The sequence below is a fragment of the Larimichthys crocea genome, chromosome III (assembly GCF_000972845.2).
Source record: "Larimichthys crocea isolate SSNF chromosome III, L_crocea_2.0, whole genome shotgun sequence".
In the NCBI taxonomy this organism is placed as follows: domain Eukaryota; kingdom Metazoa; phylum Chordata; class Actinopteri; family Sciaenidae; genus Larimichthys; species Larimichthys crocea.
Window position 1 is genome coordinate 23,397,181 of NC_040013.1, and position 9,132 is coordinate 23,406,312.

Consider the following 9,132-nt stretch of genomic DNA (forward strand, 5'->3'; position numbering starts at 1 on the left):
AGGTGCTGACGGTTGAGGTGCCTGACAGTGGAGGTACCTGACAGTGGAGGTGCCTGACGGTGGAGGTAGGGGCGGTGCCTGACAGTGGAGGTGCCTGACGGGGGAGGTACTGACGGTGGAGTACCTGACAGTGGAGGTAGGGGCGGTGCCTGACGGTGAGGTGCCTGACAGTGGAGTAGGGGCGGTGCCGGACGTGGAGGTGCCGACTGGAGGTAGGGGCGTGCCTGACAGGGGAGGTAGGTGCCTGACAGTGGAGGTAGGGGGGTGCCGACAGTGAGATAGTGCGACGTGGAGGTAGGGGGCGGTGCCTGACAGTGGAGTAGGTGCCTGACAGTGGAGGTAGGGGCGGTGCCTGACAGTGGAGGTGCCTGACAGTGGAGGTGCCTGACGGTGGAGGTACCTGACAGTGGAGGTGCCTGACGGTGGAGGTACCTGACGGTGGAGGTAGGGGCGGTGCCTGACGGTGGAGGTGCCTGACGGTGGAGGTAGGGGCGGTGCCTGACAGTGGAGGTGCCTGACATTGGTAGGTGCCTGACGGGGGTGGAGGTAGGGCGGTGCCTGACGGTGGAGGTGCCTGACGGTGGAGGGGTCAAACAGCTGTAACTTCCCCCGTTATAAGGTGAGTGATTTTTTATATCGTTGACTTCCTCAAACAAAGTTTGAGTGCGTGCATGAACAGAATGGACAAGAGAGGAGGAATTAAAATAAATATAACTACAAGGAAAAACTATAAAGTAAAGAGAGAACCAACGAGAGGTTATGTTGATTGTTTCTCTATGGTCCGTACTTCAGAGGCGATGGTCCACCACAATCTCTTGTTGTTTTACCTGTCCAGGTACAGTTCTTTGTGGCGTTTGTGTATTCATACAGAAATGATTGTTCGGACCAGTTCTTCTGCTTTTGATCAGTTCTTTCTATTGAAAAGTTCTAAACTTAAGCAATGATTGGTTTGGGTCAGAAGAGGTTTAGATTTCAACTGCATTTGCCGTATTTAACAGTTTTTAATGTTGTATTCTTGTAATTTGATATACTTTTATTGAAATAAAATGTATTATTATTATTATTATTATTAGAGAAAAAAACCCTCAGTTTTGTTTTATCTCTCGTCAACAGATAGAACAGCAGGGATGACTGAAATGTTACGTACTGTTTTTGTTTTTTTTTTAATATCTGAAAAGAGTTTAAAAGAAAAGTCTGGCCCCTGTAGTTCAAATAGACAAAAACAGTGTCATCAGTGATGATCAGTCAAACTGTTGTCATAGTCAACATGCAGCAGCTGATACCTGAAGCTTCAGACTGGTTTAAACTTGTTTATGAAAGTGTAACAGCCAACGCAGAGGATTTAACCCTGAGCAGAAAACTCTTTTTTCCACACAGACCTAGTCCAGACAGCAGAGAGCCTGCAGAGTGATGAAGTTCAAGAGTAAGTGGAACTTTAAACAAGCTGCTCAAAGTTGAACTGAAACTACATTCTTTAAATGCTACACATAGAAATCTAATCTAAATCAGACGAAAGACTAATGACGCATCTGTCCATCTCTCTTCATCAGGTGGCTGCCAATTTTTACCAACATGAAAAGGTATCACACTTTATTTTGTATTTTTGTTTCTGTTTTTAGGGCCTATAATGCCCATAACTATAAAAATATATATATAGTCTGGACTTTGATACTGGACTGCTGTTTGGACTTTCATGCTTGTCTTTTTATGAAGGCTCATATAACATGTTTGAGGCAGATCAAATGATCGGAGAGCTATCTCAATAACTACCAACTTAAACAGATTTCAGTGTGAAGAAATCAAGCAGCTAGCTTAGTTGAGGACTAAAAAATAAACTAAAACTAAACCAAAAGAATTCCCTTCCTGCTGGTCTTTCTCTCTAGGAGAATCCCTCAGACACCAGTTTCCCCGGAACCTGGACCTGAACCAGAACCCAGCTGTGTGTCCCTCAACAGTGACTGCTCGCATGATCGTGATTTCAATTTTAAACGACAAAAAGACTCTGCTGCAAAGTAAGCTCAAATTACATTTAAAATGTACATGACAGGTTCCCTGTATAACTGGTCTGATCTGAAACATGGACAGTATGAAACACACGGACTCATTGAAATACTTTCAAAAAATTTCAAATTTCAACCTGAAGTGTTATTGGTGGATAGAGGAAGACTTTTTTTCTGTTTTTTTACTTTTTAAAAAAGTTTTAGTTTTAGGCTGCAAATCAAAGTCAAAGAAGTTACCATATACGGTCACTCGCCCACCTAGGGTAAATAAAAAGTCCCAAAAATATTTATTTCCAAATTAACAATCAGATATATGTCTTACAAGATATCACACACGTGATACAGGGCAAAAAATATTGGGGTTAGGGTTAGTGTAGGATGCATTAGAGGCCACAGGAACGCTACCCACGAACGTAGCCTGACATTTGCTGATTGGCTAGAGAAAGTCATGTGATTCTGCTCCTTCATTGAGAGACGTGGGGCACCATTTGTGAAGCCCATGAAGGTGACCGTATATGGTTCCTCGCCCAATAAAGGGTTAAAGAAATGAGCTGTACAAAACTAATAGTCACATATGTGAAAGAAATTGTTGTAGCTTCTTCTTTGTTGCCAAATGTCTAGAGGCAGAGGAGAAATTTGGGTTTGTGCCAGTCAAAGGGGAGGGTAGGATCATACGTAACACAAAGATTCTTCACTTGAATTAAACCGTTTGGATCCTATTTTTGTGGAAAGCTGCTAGTTTTCTCCAGCAGCTGCTGAGGCTGAAGACTAAAAAATGAATCTACCTTCCTGCTAGTCTTCCTCTCTGTGTGCTAGGATCCCTCAGAGACGAGATTCCTCTGGACCTGAACCTGAACCCAGCTGTGTGTCGCTCAACAGTGATTGTTCGCATGATCGTGAAATCTGTTTTAAAGGACAAAAAGACTTTGCTGCAAGGTAAGCTGAAATTACATTTAAAATGTAATTGACAGGTTGACTTTATAACTGGACACCTGACCTGCAGATTGCTGGAAAGTAGCAAAATTACCAAATTTTATCAGTTTCCCGCAGCAGAGATTCTGTATGATTCCGTGTCTCCGTAAGGAGTGACCAGCCCAAGAGTGTTGAATGTTCTTGGGTGTGCCCGAATAGCTCACCTAAGTCCTTACAGCAGCAGCCGGGGTTCAATTCTGACACCGGGGCCCTTTGCTGCATGCTTTGCTCACTTTTCAGCTTTTTCCATCAATAAAGATAACCAAAGCCCCCCAAAATGTTTTGTTAAAAACTTTCCTATGTTGTTTGAAATGGCTTTCGTTAGGATCAATCATGATAGAACAAAACAAACCTAACTAACGTTAGGATCAATCATGATAGAACAAAACAAACCTAACTAACTGCAATGGTGTGTTTAAAAGACATAAGTCTATGGTGCAAAAATAATGTGATCTTTATGATTCCTCTGTAGAGTTGACCAACAGAACTTGAAGGTTCCCAGTGGTCAGCCTGCCCAGGCGCATCAAACACACCTTGACTCTACATGTATGGTCTGTACATCTGTTACATTCACAATGATCTTCTTGCTGCATGTTGTCGATCTGATGTCTGGTTTCATTATTTTAGTTTTTGATAGCATCATTCATATGATATTCAGTTCCAGCTGCTGGAGGAGAACATTGTGACTTTTGTGAAGAATGAGCTGAAGAAGATCCAGAAGATTCTGTGTTCAGAATACCCAGGATGCTTGGAGAGCCAGATGGAGGATGAGGAGGAGTTGGGTGATGAGGAGGTAAAGCAGAGGAAGAGCAGCAGAGAAGCATTTCTGAAGATCACGCAGCACTTCCTGAGGAGAATGAACCAGGAGGAACTGGCTGACCATCTGCAGAGCAGTAAGAGGATTCAACATATTTCACATTTACTAAAAAACAAATTATATTCATAAACTCTTTGAGGAAATTAAATGTTTAAAATCCTCTGACTTATTGGTTTTCTTTGCGGTGTGTTCATTCAGGATATCCTGTTCCAGTTTATCAGTATAAACTTAAATCTAACCTCAAGAAGAAGTTCCAGTGTCTGTTCGAGGGGATTGCTAAAGCAGGAAATCCAACCCTTCTGAATCAAATCTACACAGAGCTTTACATCACAGAAGGAGAGACAGGAGAAGTCAATAATGAACATGAGGTCAGACAAATTGAAACCTCATCCAGGAAACTAGAAAGACCAGAAGCAACAATCAGATGTAAAGACCTGTTTAAACCCGTACATGGAAGAGATGAACCAATCAGAACAGTGATGACAAAGGGAGTGGCTGGTATTGGGAAAACAGTCTTAACACAGAAGTTTGTTCTGGACTGGGCCGAAGACAAAACCAACCAGGACATTCAGTTCACGTTTCCATTCACTTTCAGAGAGCTGAATCTGCTTGAAGAGAAAAAGTACAGCTTGGTCGAACTTGTTCATCACTTCTTTATTGAAGCCAAAGAAGCAGGAATCTACAGGTTTGAAGAGTTCAAGGTCGTGTTCATCTTTGACGGTCTGGATGAGTGTCGACTTCCTCTGGACTTCCACAATGCTGAGATCCTGACTGATGTTACAAAGTCCACATCAGTGGGTGTGTTGCTGACAAACCTCATCAGGGGGAAACTACTTCCCTCTGCTCACCTCTGGATAACCACACGACCTGCAGCAGCCAATCAGATCCCTGCTGAGTGTCTTGACATGGTGACAGAGGTCAGAGGGTTTACTGACCTACAGAAGGAGGAGTACTTTAGAAAGAAATTCAGAGACAGGAAGCAGGCCTGCAGGATCATCTCCCACATCAAGACATCACGAAGTCTCTACATCATGTGCCACATCCCAGTCTTCTGCTGGATCACTGCTACAGTTCTGGAGGATGTGTTGAAAACCAAAGACGGAGGAGGAGAGCTGCCCAAGACCCTGACTGAGATGTACATCGACTTCCTGGTGGTTCAATCCAAACTGAAGAACGTCAAGTATGACGGAAGAGCTGAGACAGATCCACACTGGACTCCAGATAACAGGAAGATGATTGAATGTCTGAGTAAACTGGCTTTTGAACAGCTGCAGAAAGGGAACTTGATCTTCTATGAATCAGACCTGACAGAGTGTGGCATCGATATCACAGCAGCCGCGGTGTACTCAGGAGTGTTCACACAGATCTTTAAAGAGGAGAGAGGGCTGTACCAGGACAAGGTGTTCTGCTTTGTCCATCTAAGCATTCAGGAGTTTCTAGCTTCTCTTCATGTCCATCTGACATTCATCAACTCTGGAGTCAATCTGCTGTCAGAAGAACAATCAACTTCCCAGAAGTCTGAAATACAAAAAGACACATCTGCAGAGACACAGGTCTACCAGAGTGCTGTGGACAAGGCCTTGGAGAGTCCAAATGGACACCTGGACTTGTTCCTTCGCTTCCTCCTGGGCCTTTCGCGACAGAGCAATCAGACTCTTTTACAAGACCTTCTGACACGGACGAGACGTAGCTCACAGGTGACTCAGGAAACAGTCCAGTACATCAAGAAGAAGATCAGTGAGAATCTGTCTCCAGAGAAAAGCATCAACCTGTTCCACTGTCTGAATGAACTGAATGATCGTTCTCTAGTGGAAGAAATCCAACAGTGCCTGAGATCAGGTAGACTCTCCACAGACAATCTCTCTTCTGCTCAGTGGTCGGCTCTGGTCTTCATTCTACTGTCATCAGAAAAAGATCTGGATGTGTTCGACCTGAAGAAGTTCTCTGCTTCAGAGGAGGCTCTTCTAAGGCTGCTGCCAGTGATCAAAGCCTCAGATAAAGTTCTGTAAGTATAGAGAGAGCTAACTTTTCATCTCTATCAATAACCAATAAAGACCAATAAAGTAATTCTTCTTCTGTATTCCTTCTTACTTCAGACTGAATGGCTGTAACCTCTTAGAGAGAAGCTGTGAAGCTCTGTCCCTAGTTCTGAGCTCCCAGTCCTCTTGTGTAAGAGAGCTGGACCTGAGTAACAACAACCTGCAGGATCTCGGAGTGAAGCTGCTGTCTACTGGGCTCGAAAGTCCACATTGTACACTGGAAAATCTCAGGTCAGGATTCATCAACCTGTTCGAATGATGATGATAAACATCTGACATGCGACACACAATAGCTTTAACTTAGTTCTCTAGTTCTTCTATTTATTATATGCAGTAACCTTCTAGCCCTCTTAGTACCCTCAGATTATGTGAAATGTTTTGCATGCTTGCAGGCTTTCAGGCTGTCTGATCACAGAGGAAGGCGGTCTCTCTCTGGTCTCAGCTCTGAACTCAAACCCCTCTCATCTGAGAGAGCTGGACCTGAGCTACAATCACCCAGGAGACTCAGTAGTGGAGCAGCTGTCTGCTAAATTAGAGGATCCACACTGGAGTCTGGACACTCTCAGGTATGGCTGTTGCAGCCATCAACCTTATTTTCACTGAATCCTAGAGAGTTAAACATTTGATTTACTTTTCTTTCTGGTAGAAGAAATTGAATCTGAAATTAATTATATAAAATGTAGTGTGAATAAGTGAATAAGTTGTATTTATAGTATGTATGTAAGTAGAACAAACCTGTGTATGAGAGCGAAGTAAGTCCATGTGTCCATGCTAAAAGATGATCTGATCAAACACCTCCTTTCAGGGTGGAGCCTCGTGGAGTCCAATGGTTGAGACCAGGTCTGAGGAAGTGTAAGTTCATGAAAACAAAGCACACACGTTCAAGCATCTTCAAACTATCAATACAAACACATGATAGATTAATACCTCCAGCTCTTGATCGTGTCTTGTTGTCTCCATCAGATTTCCGTGAACTCACACTCGACACCAACACCGTTAACGGATTCCTCAAACTGTCCGACGACAACAGGAAGGTGTCACATGTGGAGGAGAATCAGTCCTATCCCGATCACCCAGAAAGATTTGACAAGTGTCCTGAGGTGCTGTGTTCAAACGCTCTGACTGGCCGCTGTTACTGGGAGGTCGAGTGTAGAGGAGAAGTTTTTATAGCAGCGACTTACAGAGGAATCAGCAGGAAAGGAGACAGTGATGACACCTGGTTCGGCAGGAATGATCAGTCCTGGAGTCTGACCTGCTCCAACTGTCGTTTCTCTGTCTGGCACAATAACCAAGGCACCTCCATCACCTCCACCTCCACCGCCTCCACCTGCTCTGTTTCCACCAGGGTAGCAGTGTATGTAGACTATCCTGCCGGGATTATGTCCTTCTACAGAGTCTTCTCTGACACACTGATCCACCTCCACACCATCAACACCACATTCACTGGACCTCTTTATACTGGGTTTGGGTTCAGGTATGGTGTGTGGTCTGACTCCTCAGCATCTCTGTGTTCTCTGTAGGAGGGAGAGTCTCCTCCTCTTACTATATACTGACCAGAGAGTTCAGTCTATACACAATGACACACAGCTGATTTTAGTTAGTGATTGTAAATGCAGTTTAGTTGTTATTTCTGCAAGACTCAGAGAATATCTTTACCATTGCACACATATGAGATTAAGAAAACAGCTATAAAAACAGGTAAAAATAAAGCAATGCGCAAAAGCAAAACCAGTATAGTATGTGGATGTGTATTAATCACTGAAAACTGAGGTTATTACTTAATTACAGCAACTATCATAGAGTCGTAGATGCAGATACTGGCTGCAATATACAGACAGATCAAAGGAGAGGTGGCCTTAAAACATATGCACATTGAAAGTGCACATCATCTTTTGTACATTATTTGTGCTGTGTTATATTCTACTGCAGTATGCATAATGGATGTATTGTTGCCTCAGTAATAAAACTGAAAAACAAAGAATATACAGCACTGTGTGACGCAGAATGTGATTTGTTTTTTTACAGGATAGCCAGCTTTGCTTGCAAGTTTTATATGCATGTATATATACACACATGAGTTTGGGGCTTTTTCTTTAAGAGTGCATAACTCTGTTTCTGTGCTGGGATCCTCCAAACTGGGTGTACATTGACCACCATTTAATGTAGGGAAATACACTGACTATGGATAAGTACTTCATATGTACCCTTTAAACTTTAAACAACAACACTTTACACAAATAATTAAAAATATAAAATTGACTAATCAAATCAAGCCAATTTTCATAATTCTTAATCTCTCTTTATTGCATTAGAACATACATTTCTCATATATATCTATATATATATATTTTATAAATGTGAATTTGTACACTACAATCTTTTATTGTAACATGTTAGAAAATACTCGTAACGCTCCAAAAACATAGCACTAAAAACAGTTACCAAACAATGATTATTACATTTCCTCGTTTTTGTTTTTGGCCACCAAGAACAGAAAAAAACAAAAAACAAAAAATGGCGGAGATGAAACTATCGATCAGGAGAGAGGAGGGGGGACCACACAGTCGGACGCAGGCGGTCGGGCCTTTTTGTAACCAAACGGACGGGGATGGAGGAAAGGGGGGGTCTATCACAACAGGTACAGAGAGAGGGAGGGGAAATATGAGGTGGAGGAGGAAGCATGGACAGTGAGGAGCATCAAGCAACGAGACGGCCGAGTCACTCGTACCCATCTAAATGACAGACAGACAGTAAGGTGAAGGGTCCGATCACACAGGACGACTTTCACTGCAGCCTGCACATCCAGCCTGCAGTTCATCTTTAAAAACTCTGTGCTCAGTGTGTGCTTTTGGAAGTCGTATGACTCGATTCGTAACAAGTTAGCCAAATCAGACTAGTCCTAATTTTCTGCTCTCAGTCCACAAACTCGATTAAATGGCTCCTGCTCAGCCCAAAAAGTGGCTCACGGTGAAAGTTCAATATTTAGCAACATAAATCTTTTGAAGAGAGAAATTCTCTTGTCGATCGTGAAGGTCAAGTAAACGTGTCACTTCACGTTAAAGACGACTGAGACAACAATCTGTAAAGACTGCAGCGAGTCGGCCTGCTTGATCGGGTCCAAAGGCAACCATGTTTCTTCATTAGCAACCAGCAACCAGTTGCACCAGCTGTTTGTAAATTCAGCCTACTTCTCGTAGATTGCAGATGAATGGCCACCATGAGGCGGGTTCTGCTCAAGGTTTCTGCCTTTGCCACTGTCACCAAGTGCTTGCTCATTGTGGGGATTGTTGGACCCCAGAAAATA

General features: G+C 43.1%; 1 protein-coding gene across 1 annotated transcript; it reads left to right on the top strand.

The window, feature by feature from the left end:
- The first annotated feature begins 352 nt into the window (after window positions 1–352).
- On the top strand, window positions 353–7,873 carry LOC104925587 (NLR family CARD domain-containing protein 3). Its single transcript, XM_027277779.1, has 12 exons — window positions 353–835; window positions 1,378–1,423; window positions 1,551–1,580; window positions 1,884–2,012; window positions 2,817–2,936; window positions 3,445–3,523; window positions 3,631–3,865; window positions 3,988–5,794; window positions 5,886–6,059; window positions 6,221–6,394; window positions 6,634–6,680; window positions 6,792–7,873. The coding sequence occupies exons 1-12, from the start codon at window positions 760–762 to the stop codon at window positions 7,346–7,348; spliced, it is 3,474 nt and encodes a 1,157-aa protein (XP_027133580.1). The 5' UTR covers window positions 353–759; the 3' UTR covers window positions 7,349–7,873.
- The last annotated feature ends 1,259 nt before the right edge of the window (window positions 7,874–9,132 follow it).